The 13,579-nt window shown below is 32.6% G+C and overlaps 1 protein-coding gene across 7 annotated transcripts in view; it reads right to left on the minus strand.

Annotated features, from left to right (window-relative positions):
• Atr (ATR checkpoint kinase) overlaps positions 1 to 13,579 on the minus strand; it is a 104,520-nt gene that overhangs the window by 22,022 nt on the left and 68,919 nt on the right. For all 7 annotated transcript variants that reach the window (XR_005726716.2, XM_078043444.1, XM_005328040.5 and 4 more), the window contains 5 exons: positions 12,759 to 12,938; positions 7,707 to 7,849; positions 2,307 to 2,404; positions 1,609 to 1,841; positions 633 to 767 (listed from right to left, as the gene is read on the minus strand). Coding sequence is in view for 6 of the 7 variants with exons in the window: in XM_078043444.1 (XP_077899570.1) it covers positions 633 to 767; positions 1,609 to 1,841; positions 2,307 to 2,404; positions 7,707 to 7,849; positions 12,759 to 12,938 (789 nt within the window). In the remaining variant the exon portion in view is untranslated. The remainder of the gene's footprint in view (positions 1 to 632; positions 768 to 1,608; positions 1,842 to 2,306; positions 2,405 to 7,706; positions 7,850 to 12,758; positions 12,939 to 13,579) is intronic.

Here is a 13,579-nt window from a genome sequence, read left to right on the forward strand (position 1 = left end):
ATAATAATCATCTTTGGACACCTCAAGGCAGGAGAAGAAGTCTTACTCCCCTTTGTTTTCCTTAAAACTATAGTGTCTGCCCCTTCACAGGCACTGAAATACATCCTGAGCTATCAAAGTTTTAAAGATATGGCAGAATATAACAGACTACCATAAATAGCTGAATTTACACACTTAGATTTTTGTGGATCATTTTATATTCTCAAAATTACTTTTGATAAATATGGATAATCTACTCTCAGAAAATTCATATTAAGAATTTTCAGAAACTTAGAGGATATTTGGAAGACAAACATAAGTTAGAAATTTTTTTAAAGTTTATTAAGATAAATCTTATGGAGGGTAGAGATGTAGCCTCATGGTAGAATGCTTGCCTAAGCATGCTTAAGGTCCTGAGTTTGAAAGCCAGTACAACAAAAATGAATAAAATTAAATAAATGTATGTGTGTCTGTATGCTTGTATTTAAAGTACACAATTTGGTGCATTTTTATATATGTGTATCCCACACATTTTAGAATTTTATTTTAATTTAGTTAATCAGATAAAAGAAAATCAGATTGAAATCATATGTAAGCTTTATATAAAACCATCTAACACAATGATCTGTAAGCAATAAGATTTATGACAGTACCGGTTTGTTGCACAATTCTAGAAGCTTGTCTGTTAATCGAGTTGCATCTCCAACAAACTTTTCTAAAGACTTTTTCATACTAATAGCTTTCTTTAGGATTTCCTTGCATCTGTTCACACGCATGGGATACGAAGACTGTTAAAAAAAAAAAAATTAAATGTAATTAAGACCTAAAAAGGATAACAAAATTTTTCATTGACAAAAATCAACCTAAAAAGTACCCATCATGTGAGTTTATACTGATAAAAAATTCTTGGAAATAAATTTGACAATGCCATCAAAGCCATAAAAATGTTGTCATCCTAGGACCTGGTACATTTTCTTTTGGGGATCTACATTGAAGAAACAATCAGAAATAAGGATAAATATAAAGCATGTCTAGATGTAATATAATAGCAAAAAAATAAAAATAACCTTAGTGATCAACTAAATAAAAATTTATAGGAATCTATTTTGGAATTTTATACAATTACTAAAAATGTATTTTCAAATGTGAAATTGCCAATGTAATTCGAATGTATTAAAATATGCTTAGAAAATATACATAGAAATGTATGAAGGTATGGATATAAATAGAAATGGCAGAAGGTATGAATTTTAATTTTCATCTTACATTTCTGTGTGTTTTCTAAAATATTTACTTATTAAATATATTAATCAACTTAAATGTTCCACTAATAATACAATAGTCTTTAGTATAATAGTCTTTGTAGTTTAGGTTAAAACACTTGGGAAAAAACTGTTTACTGAACAGTTTATTAGACTTCATAAAGAAAACTTAATTCTTAGCTCTTAAGCATATTAGTTACTTCATTACATATAGTAAATATCTTCAAATATTAAAATAAGGTATTTTGCTATAATTTTTCTTTTTAAAAAGTAACCAAATATTACTCATCTAATATTTGTTCTACATAGTATTAAATAACCAATGTAATATAAAATAGTGAAAGATACTATAGTGATTAATATATACCTTTGATACAGCTGTCATCATCCACATTGCTTGCTGAGGATAGGCCAGAAACACTTTGGCTATTATTTCCATCAAGACAACAAAAACTTCATCATAAGAATGACAGATTCGAGAGATTAATTGTGAAAAAGCAGTCAAAAATTGATATGGAGCTAACTGGTTTGTGTGTTCCGTGATAACTTTATTTATTTTAGCCAAGTCATTTCTCATTTGCACACGATCAGAACGGCCAGCTAGAAGAAAGTTTGAAAGACCATACAGAAGAAAAGACTATCAGTTCATTTCTCAAGCTATTGTTTTAATAATAGCTTTAAAATATATCATTCCCTTGCCCAAAGCCAAAGCACCTGTCAAATTGAAGAGAGTTGTCTCTATCCAAGTAGGAAAAACATTCAGGGCCAAGAGCCATTAATTTTCACTGTTCATTGTAACTTTTAGGGTTAAGTAAATTTTTTTCTTTAAACTAACATCTTTCAATGTGTTCATCAAGAAATGATCAGAATTTCATTGCAATTCAATTACTTTAAAACTCTATGATTAATCTTTCCCTTTCTTTTTCAGTTTCCTGCTCAAACTTATATATTAATTACCAAAATAATTTTTAGCTTTTGGTAAATTAGACTGTCAAGTCAAAGCTGACTTTTAAAACAAAGTTATGTCTTTCTAATCCCTTAAAATATTTACATTAAGACATGTACCTTTTTCCCATTCGTATGCCTTAGCACCAAAATCAAGCCATAGTGACAACATTCGTGGCATTGACTGATATATGAATTGATTTCCATACTGTAAAGATCTACAATTATATAGACAAGAAATGTTATTAACATAGTGCTCTTTCTTATGTTACATGAGTTAAAATGTAAAGACAGCATATATGAATATGCAACAACAAATCCTATTGTTATATACAATTATAATGCATCAATAAAAAAGAAAAAGAAATTAATTCCTTGGGCAGAAAAAAAAGGTAAAGACTTAAACCAATCATTTCAGCTACACATAGCTTTCTCACAAAATTATGGTATTAATATTTCTTCCTAGTAGGGGTTATTTTTGACTCCTGCCTTCTTTTTTTTTTTTTCTACTACATTCCTCACTTAGCTCTGTATTGCCTGCACCAAAAATTATACAGGTTTTAATCTAATCAAAGTCCTATCAATACTTCTTTCAAATTGTCCTTAGGATGGGTCCCTTCATTTGCATTTCATGGCCATAAGCCTAAGTCAAGCAAAATCATTCTATTTGATTACAATGATTCATTCGCCCCAATTCTACATTTCTTCCCTTCAATGCATTCTGGATTGAAATTTTGGTTTTATCATGCTCCTCTGTTCAAAAACAGGAACTGACAATCTATCTATGAAGACTATTTGAATTATTCTTCTGGGATTCAAGTGTCCAGTCCTTTATCTTTGTAATTTTCCAGTCTTAGTCTCCTATTTACCAGTATACAATTTTCAGCTAGTCTAGTTTCCTCATGATTCCATAAACAAACCACTCAATCCTGTTTCTTGTTAAATCTGTGAAAAATTAGTACATTCTCTCTTTAATGAAAATAATTTTTGAGACCTAGACATCAGTATATTTTATCCAAAAGTATTTTATTATGCAAAATATACGTAACATTAAGTTTGTCATCTTTACCATTTTTAAGCATATAGTTCAGTTGTACATTCACATTGTTGTGTAACTATCACCATCATACATCTTTAGAAATTCTTCATCTTCCCCAACTGAAACTAGATACCTATCAAATACTCCCTCCCCTCAGCCCCTGACAATCATTATTCTTCTTCGATCTGTGAATTTGAGTACTCTAGGGCACCTCATTTAAGAGGAATCATATACTATTTGTCTTTCTGTGAATGGTTTATTTCATTTAGCACATTTATGTCCTGAAGGTTCACCCACGTTGTACCATGTGTCAGAATTTCCTCCTTTTTAAATACTATTCCATTGTATGGACACACCACATTTTGCTTATCTGTTTGTCTTTTCATGGGATGTTAAGTTTCTTCCATCTTTTAGCTTCTCTGAATAATGCGGCTACGAACAGGGTGTACAAATTTTTTTCAGAACTGGGCAGGGACAGTTTTATGACAGAAGTATATGTGCTTTTGTGTTGCCATATGAGAATGAGGGGATTTTCCTCTCTCGATATTTTACTACCAATTAAGAAAGCTGGCAGTTTTTTTTTTTTTTTTAAAGGAATACACTAGAGGTTTTTTTTTGGGGGGGGAGGCGGGGTTTGTGGTACCAGGATTGAACCCAATGGTGATTAACCACTAAGCCAAACCCATCCCTTTGTAATTTTTATTCTGAAACTGGGTTTCACTAAGTTGCTTAGGACCTCACCAAGTTGCTGGAGCTGGCCTCAAACTTGTGATCTCTCTTCCTCAGTCTCCTGAATCGCTGGGATTATAGGTATAATCCACCAAGCCTGGCCATTGTGATGTTTTTTATAAAACATTTTTATTTATTTAAATTGACAAACATCTCAATGAAAGCCATTGTACCTGGGTGTGGTGGCATATACCTATTAATCCCAGCATCTCAGGAGGCTGAGGAAGGAGGATCATGAGTTCAAAGCCAGCCTCAGCAATTTAGCAAATCCCTTAACAGTTTAGTGAGACTCTGTCTCAAAATAAAATATAAAAGGGCTGTGGATATGGCTCAGTGGTTAAGTCTCCCTGAGTTCAATTACTGATACCAAAAAAACAAAAGAGCCATCGTAACAAATTTGCATTTCTGATGTTGAATGATATCAGTGTTTTGTATATACCTCTGTTGGCCATTTTATGTGTTCTTTTAAGCAATGTCTATTCAGATCCTATGCCCATTTAAAAATTCAGTTGTTTTCTTAATACTGAGGGTTATGAGTTCCTTACATAGTTTGGCTATTAACTCCTTTTTAGATGTATGGTCTGCAATTATTTCCACCCATTCCACAGTTTGCCTCTTCACTTTGTTGATTATTTCACTGGTTGTGCAGAAGGTTTTTAGGTTGATGTAATTCCACTTGTCTATATTTGCTTTTGTTGCCTGTGCAAGAAAAGGGTCATAACCCAAAATTAACTGCCTACACCAGCTTCATGGAGCTTTTCCCCTGCTTTTTCTTTTCATAATTTTATAGTTTTATGTCTTACATTTAAGTCTTTAATCCATTTTGAGGTGATTTTTTTTATGGTGTGAGATAAGGGTCCAAGTTCATTCTTCTATATGTAGATACCAGGTATCCAGCTGTCCCAACATTTATGGCATCTTTGTAGAAAATCAACTGACAATAAATGTGTGGATTTATTTCTGGGCTCTTTATTCTGTTCCATTGTTATGTATGACTATTTTTATTACAGTACTATGTAGTATTAATTACTATAATTTTATAGTATATTTTGAAGTTGAGTTGTTCGATGCCTCCATCTTTGTTCTTCTTGCTCAAAACTGTTCTGGCTATTTGCGATTTTCTGTGTTCTTTAGTTCCACATGAATTTTAGGATTTTTTTCTATCTCCACAGAAAATGCCATTGGAATTTTGATAGACTGCAAATCACTTTGGTAGTATGGACATTTTAGCAACATTTAACAATGTATGAACACAGGATATTCTGTGATTTATTTGGGTCATCTTCAATTTCTTTCATCAATATTGTATAGCTTTCAGTGTATGTATGTCTTTTTATTCCTAAGTATTTTACTTTTTTGGTAGGTATTGTAAGTGGGATTTCTTTCTTTGTTTCTTTTACAGATAGTATATAAAAATACTAGTGATTTTTGTACACTGATTTTATATTCTACAATTTAACTAAATTCATTTATTCATTCAAACTAACAGCTTTTTGTTGGGCCCTTTAGAATTTTCAATGCATACAATAATGTTCTCTAAACAGGGACAATTTAACTTTTCATTTCCAATGTAAGTTTCTTTTATTTCTTTTTCTTGAGTAATTACTCTACATCCTTGTCTTGTTCTTCATCTTAGAGGAAAATCTTTGAACTTTTTTTTTTTTTTTTTAAATAGTGATTGAACCCAGGGATGTTCTGCCATTAAGTTACATCCCCAGACCTTCTGATTTTTAATTTTGAGAAAAGATCTTGCTAAGTTGCTCAGACTGTCTTGGAACATGAAATCCTCCTGTCTCATCCTCTGGAGTTACTGGGATTGTAAGCATGCACCACCACACATGGCAGCTTTAAACGTTTCACCATTTAGTTTGAACTTTGCTGTGGGTTTGTCATAGGTGGTCTTTTTATATGGGGGCACCTTCCTTCTATCCCTAATCATTTGAGAGATTTTATCACAAAAGGAAATTGAAATGTGTCAAACGCTTTTTCTGTCTCTGTTCAGAAGATCATATGCTTTTTGTCCTTCATTCTATTAATGTGATATATCATATATGCAGATCTACTTTTGTTGATCTGACCTTGCACTCTTGGCATAAATTGTACTTATCATGGTGAATCTGAATCTTTTTAATGTGCTGTCAAATTTGGTTTGCTATTACACCTTCGTCAAGACATCTACCAGACCTCTGCAGTCTTGACTAAGTCTCGCTATCCTAATATATATAAATATATATTTTTCTTTTCTTTTACAACATTTTAACTGACACACAGAGATACCCTTTTTAGGGGGAGGTGAGGGTACCACAGATTAAATCCAAGGGTGCTTTACCACTGAGCTACATTCCCAGTCCTTTTATTTTTAACATTATATCTTTTTTCTTGCTAAGTCGCTGTGGCTGGCCTTGAAATTGTAATCCTTCTGCCTCAGCCTTCTGAGTTGCTGGGTTTACAAGCATGTGCCATCATGCCTGGCTGTGAAGAGAGTACTTTTGAAATCATAAGTTTTAAACTCAAGATTGCCCAAAACCCATGATTTCTGGACTTCTACTTCTGTTATCTTGGCTAATATCAGAAAAATATTTGTTATTTGTATGACTGATTTTGGTATCTACTCACATATTCTATTATGTACAATTATTTAAATGTTTTATATACTTTTATGGTTTCTCTACCTAAATAAACTGAAGCTCCTTAAGGGCAAACACTAATACTTAGCAAATAAATTAATAAGGTGTTAGTAATTTATTTTTAATAATGTATGAATAATGATTAATTAATAAAATTAGGCTTTGGATTTTATATATGTGCAAGGAGCCATAGATAAAATATTCCCCAAGGGCATGCCCATAATGACTGACTTCCTCCAGCCATACTCCAACTGTGATCACTCAATAATCCATTAAAATTATTAATCTTCCAGATGGATTAATCCACTGATTAGGTCACAGCTCTCATAATCTAATCAATTCACCTCTGAACACTCTTCCATTATCTATCCTCCCCTTCCCTCTTCTCTGCTTTACTTTTCTGGTACTGGGAATTGAATCCAGAGGAGCTCTGGCACTGAACAAAGCCTTTAATTTTTTTTTTTGAGATGGGGTTTTGCTAAATTGCCGAGGCTGGCCTGGAACTTGTGATCCCTCCTTAGTCACTGATATTACAGGTGTATACCACCAAGCCTGGCTGAAATTAAAAAAAAAAAAAATGTATGCATGTATTAATTTTTCCACTAAGAAAGTTTTTAAAAGTATAAGGAGCTGGGCACAGCTCCCTGCAGCTTGGGAGGCAGAGGCAGGAAGATAACAAGTTCAAAACCAGCTTTAGCAAGTTAGCAAGGCCCTAAGCAACTCAGCAAGACCTCTGTCTCAAATAAAAAAATATAGGGGCTGGGGTTGTGGCTCAGTGGTAGAGCACTTGCCTAGCATGTGTGAGGCACTGGGTTAGATCCTCAGCATCACATAAAAATAGAAATAAATAAAATAAAGGTATTGTGTCCATTTACAACTAAAAAAAAAATTTTAAATAAAAAATGGGTGAGAGACTGGCTCAATGATTAAGCGCCCGGGGGTTCAATTCGTAGTACCAAAAAAAGAAAAAGTAATAATAATAAAAAAGTATAAGGAAAAAATTTAAACCTCACCAAAGGTTATAGACTGAATCAATGGTAAAGCAGAAAACATTCTGAATATGCTAAGATATGTGTTAATAATTATTCTGACATATATAGGTAAATATGCAGTTCTTACACTTACCTTCCAAAATGAAGGACTATATACCGGATAAGATCACCTTGCTTTTCCATTTTGTTGTCTGTTACCATGGGCATCAATTTGTCATAATACTTGGCAAGGTAGAAATGTCCATCCTCCCACTCCGGGAGGAACAAGGTGACATCCTATAAAAGAGAACAAAAGATACCTAAGAAAACGTCACACTGCTGGGAAGTAAGTGTGAATAGGTTTAAGGATTCTAGTCACACTTGGTATGAGGCCCACACCTACATGAAATTGTTACCTGTAACTTCAGCTAGCTATATAATATTCCATTATAAATTATGCTAATTTATCCATTCTATAACTGACCTTAGGGTTACTTTCACTAAAAAACCTAGAAAAAATGACATTATAAACATTCTTTTACATGCCCCATGAGGACATGCTGGGTTTTATTATATTCTGGATATGAACCCCTTATCATTTATAAATGTTATAAATATCTTCTAACCTGTGGCTTGCCCCTAATTTAAAATGGTGTTTTCTTAAGCCAGACACAGAAAAACAAATATTGCATGTTTTCTCTTATGAGAGGAAACAAAAATAAAAATTACTTGGAAGTAAGAGAGAGATTATTAGGGAAAGGGAAGAAAATTGTGGAGAGCAGAAGAGAGAAGGGAGGGGAAGAAAGGGAAGTAACAGAGGGTGGATATAAACAAGGCATGAAATATCACTGAGAATGGTGGAACTTGCCTGTAATTCTAGCAACTTAGAGACTGAGGCAAGAGCATCGCAATTTTAAGGCCAGACTCAGCAACCTAGCAAGACCCTGTTTCAAAATTGAAAAAAGTAAACTAGGACTGGGGTAGCAATGGTCAAGTGCCCCTGGGTACAATCCCTGCTAAGTATCCCAAAAAAGGACAATGTATATATGTATGGAAATGTCACAGTGAAACCTACTAATCTGTACCATAGATACGTGTTAATAACGTAATTAATACTAAATTAAATGAAAGTACCACAAACTAAATTAAAAAATTGAAAAACTAAAAAAATAAAATAAAACTGTATTTTCTGATGAACAGAAATTATTGTTTAATTTATTGTTATGGTTTTGGTCTATTTAGAGGTCTCTAGGCCTGGGTAGCTCAGTGGTAGAGTCCCTGCCTAGCATACACAAGGCCCAGCATTTGAAGTTAGTTTTTGTTTATGGTATAAAGGAATTGTTTGCCTTTTTTTTCCCCCCCTGTAAGATATCCAAATGATATAACTCCGATTTACTGAAGACTATCCTTTACCATCCTACAATACAATCTGGAAGCTGTCTGTGCTCTCTCTTCTGTTCTACTGGGTTTTATGTGTCTAACCTCATATGAATATACTACCATTTTAATTACTCTACCTTCAATAAGTCTTGATATGTATGCAGGTTATTCTCAGTTTGACAATAATCTACAGTTATACTTGCCACCCTTGAGCCTTTTCCACCCTGCTCAGGGTCCAACAAGATTGACACTGATGACTTACATCAATGGGTCTGTGTGGCCTCAAGCATCCTGTGAGGTTCAGACAATGGGAAGTTGGAACAGGAGGATGGTGAGGTTAAGGTTTTTATACCCTATGGTTTACTCCCAGTTGGGCTCCAGGTGACAGTGGCTATTTCTTTCCCTAAAGTCAAGTTCTGATAAATCTTTTGATGGACATATAACTATTTCTCTTGGGTAAACACCTAATAATGGATTAGCTAGGTCATGTGGCAGGTTTATATTATCTTTTCATATTCCCACCAGCAATGATGAGAGATCCAGTTATTGGAATAATAAGTACTGCTAGACTTTTCAACTTTAGCCATTCTGATGTGGTGAACTGGTTATCTCATTGTGGCTTTAATTTGCATCTTCCTGATTAAATCTGTTTTTATGTACATTTTAGTTATCTGTATATACTGTTTAGAAAGTGTTTATTCAAGACTTGGTAGATCATTAAATTTAGTTGTTTGTCTTATTAAATTTCAGGTTCTTTATAATTTAGATATAAGTCCTCTGTCCTTACAGGAAATACATTATTTCCTTCCAGTCTATGGGTTATGTTTTCATTTTCTAGAATTATGCCTTTTGTAGTAGGTTTTAACTTTGATGGCAATTCAATTTACTAGTTTTTCTTTTAAGGCTAATTTTTTTGTGATCAAAGAAACATTTGTCTAACCTAAGGTTTTAAATATTTCATTTTATTTTCTTAATCTAGACATTTATAATTTTAGTTTTTCAGTTTAAGAATATAAACTGCTTTGAAGTAACTTAAAGTAGAACGATTATGTTTTTCTCACATAAGATTTCCAGCTGTTCAAACACAAGATACTTGCAAATGGTACGTTTTAAATTATTTTCTTGCTGACAAAAAAAAAAAACTGAATTTTTTATATGCCATTATATCAAGCAAACTTCTTAAACTCACTTGATATTTCTAATAATTTATCAATAATCTTTTCAACTAAGTAATATCATTTCAAATTAAAAAATGTTTAATTTTTTCCCTGATTCTTTATTTCCTTTTCTTCACTATTACACTGGCCATACTCTCAAGTGTTTAACAGAATTGGAAATAGTAGGCATCTTATATTATTCTCCATCTTAAAATGAAGGCTATTAACATTTTACTGTAGAGTAAGATGTTGTACACTTTCTGGAAATACCTTCCACCTTAATAAATGATGTTCTATTCCTAATTTGCTAAGAATTTTAAATTATGAAAAATAATAAAATATCAAATATATTCTGCATCTACTGAAATGATTATGACTTATCTCCTTAATTTTGTTAATATGGTAAATTACACTGATTGACTTTCATTTGATCACCTACTCTGTACTCCTACAATAAACTTAACAAAATACTTTGTTTAGGACTGTTGAATCTATTTCTCTAAGTGGATTATAATTTTCTTTCCGTGGAATGTTTTTGTTTGGTTCTGGTATCAAGACTATTCTGAATTCCTAAAACTACCTGGTAAATGTTTCATCTTTCCCTATTCTCTATGAAAAAATTTTGGGGAAAAATAAATCTATTATTTCTTTTAAAATATCTGGGACAATTAAAAAGTGAAGACAATTAATTCTGTAGTTACATTTGTGGTAAGTTGTTTAATTTACTTTAGCAGTTAGAGAACTACTGAGATTTTCTATTTCTCCTATGTCAATTTGGTAAGTTCTATTTTGTCCCCCCTAAGAATTTATCATTTAGAAATTTTCAAATGTATTAGTGATGTCCACATTCTTTTATTAAAATTTTAGAAAGCTCTGTAATAGTAATAGTGATGGTCTTTATTAATTCCAGAAATCAGTTATTTGTGGTTCTCTTGTTTGTTTGTTTAAAATATTTTTTAGTTTTTGATAGATCTTAATTTTTTTATTTATATGTGGTGCTGGGAGCTGGGGATGTGGCTTAAGCCGTAGTGCACTCGCCTGGCATGCGTGCGGCCCAGGTTCGATCCTCAGCACCACATACAAACAAAGATGTTGTGTCCGCTGAAAATTGAAAAATAAATATTGAAATTCTCTCTCTCTAAAAAAAAAAAAAAGGATTAAAAAAAAAAATACGTGGTGCTGGAAATCGAACCCAGTGCCTCACACATACCAGACAAGGGTGCTACCACTGAGCCCAGCCCTAGCCGCCTCGTGTTTGTTTTTTGCTTTTGCTCTGCTGGGAATCCAACTGGGGGCCTCATGCATTGACAAGTGCTCCACTGCTGAGAAACATCCCAGTCCTGTTTTTATTTATTTTCACATTTATTTACTTGTTCTATCCTCTAATTCTCTCCCCTCTACTTCTAAAACTTTAATCTCATAAAATTTATTACATATACTAAGGTACTAAGGTTCTGCGGTTTGTTTTTAATTTTTATCTTTTTTCAGTCTCTTTTTCCTATCTATGATTGATTTTTAAGTTTCTGTTCCCATGTCTCTAATATTTACTTTTGCAATATCAAATTTGCTGTCAACTTCATTTTAATTCTCTGAGATAAATACCTAGGAATTGCTAGGTCACTTAATAGGTATGTACTGATTTTTTACATTCCTATAGCAATGATACATTTTTTTTTTAAGAGAGAGAGAGAGAGAGAGAATTTATTAACATTTATTTTTTTAGTTCTCGGCGGACACAACATCTTTGTTGGTATGTGGTGCTGAGGATCGAACCTGGGCCGCCCACATGCCAGGCAAGCGCGCTACCGCTTGAGCCACATCCTCAGCCCGCAATGATACATTTTTATATAAAGAATTCATTTGGGTAATTACAAAAGAATAACTTCTCTATTGAGATATAACATACAAACTATACAATTCAAAAGTCAAAATTCATGCTTTTTCTTTCTTTCTTCTTTTGTTTTGTTTTATTTTGGTGCTGGGGATTGAACCCTGGGTCTTCCAAAATCTTTCCACCTAAGTTTATAAAGTATGCCTTCACTTTATTTTTTTTCTTTTTTCCTTTTTTTGTTTTCTTCGTAATTCCCCCCTTTTAGTCCATTTCTAATTTCTCTGACCTAAATACTTAGTTCATTATTTTTGAACCTTTACCTTCTTTTAATACATGCAAGTACATTTTTAAATTCCTTTTAAGCATGCTTATAGAAGTATCTTACAGGTTTTGATGTCATAATTCTATTATCATTTAATTCAAAGTATTTTAAAATTTCCATTGCAATTTTTTAATTGAACCTTGGGTTGTAAAAATTAATAACTAGTAAGGAAGTTATACATTGGATTTTCAAAATTTTCAGGCTAGGATGCAGTTAACTTTGGGAAGGTGAATGAAGATATGATGAGTGGGGTCAAAAGAAGGGGTTGTGGAGTGTTGCCAGGCCTACTTCTTGACCTGGCAGGTGGTTTCATGAGTGTGTTTATTTTGTGAAAATTTCTAAACTAGGTGGTTTCATGAATATATTTATTTTGTGATAACTTCACATACCAATGATATATATACTCATTAAAAAGTCAGTTTCCTATTTTTTACACATGTGTATGTGGATCTGAAAAATCATTTTATCCAGTTTAAAAACTGTTTCTAAATGAAATTACATTATACATATACTTGCCTTATATTTTTTCATAATTGCATTGCTTTCAAAGTTAGCAGTTTCTTCCATGAAACGACCCACTAGTAGTGTAGCTCGACCATGAATTAACATGTTCTTACTCTCAGTTGGGGTTTTACTTTCAGGAAAACATAATTCAACACCCTTTTGAAGAACAATAAGTGCCTGGTGAACATCGCCCTAAAATAAAAAGACAATAACAAACCTTTAAATTTAAGAACATATTACTATTTTTTGCCTTTAAGGTTCATTAAATATACTGGGACATAAATCCATTTGTAATTTTATATTTATTGCTCATTTCCCTCTTATTAAAGAAAAATTCTAAAAAAGGGAACACTGATTCATTTCATGCAGAATTCATATTCATTAATTTACTCATTCATTTTATAATTAAAGTGGAGGGAAATGAAAATATATATAGATGATTTAGAATAATGATCATAAATAAACTCAAATCACTAGATTAAAAAAGTTGGTAGATGTAGCAGGACACTGGGGAGTATTCCTGTAATCCCAGCAGCTAAGCAAGCTGCGGGAGGAGAATTCTAAATTCAATCCTAAATTTAATTTATGAATTATTCATTTCTAGAATTTTCTATTTAATATTTTCAGTCAATAATAAGCCTCAGCAGCTTAGCAAGGCCTCGAGCAACTTAGTTAGACTATATCTCAAAATAAAAAATAAATAAATAAAAGAGGGCTACAGATATGGCTTCATGGTTAAGCATCCCTGGGTTTAATCCCTGGTAGAGGAGGGGAGTTCTTAGATGTATGTGCAAGGCCCTGGGTTTAATCCCCAGTACTGGAGGAAAAAAAAT

Source organism: Ictidomys tridecemlineatus, chromosome 3 (genome assembly GCF_052094955.1).
Source record: "Ictidomys tridecemlineatus isolate mIctTri1 chromosome 3, mIctTri1.hap1, whole genome shotgun sequence".
Taxonomy (NCBI): domain Eukaryota; kingdom Metazoa; phylum Chordata; class Mammalia; order Rodentia; family Sciuridae; genus Ictidomys; species Ictidomys tridecemlineatus.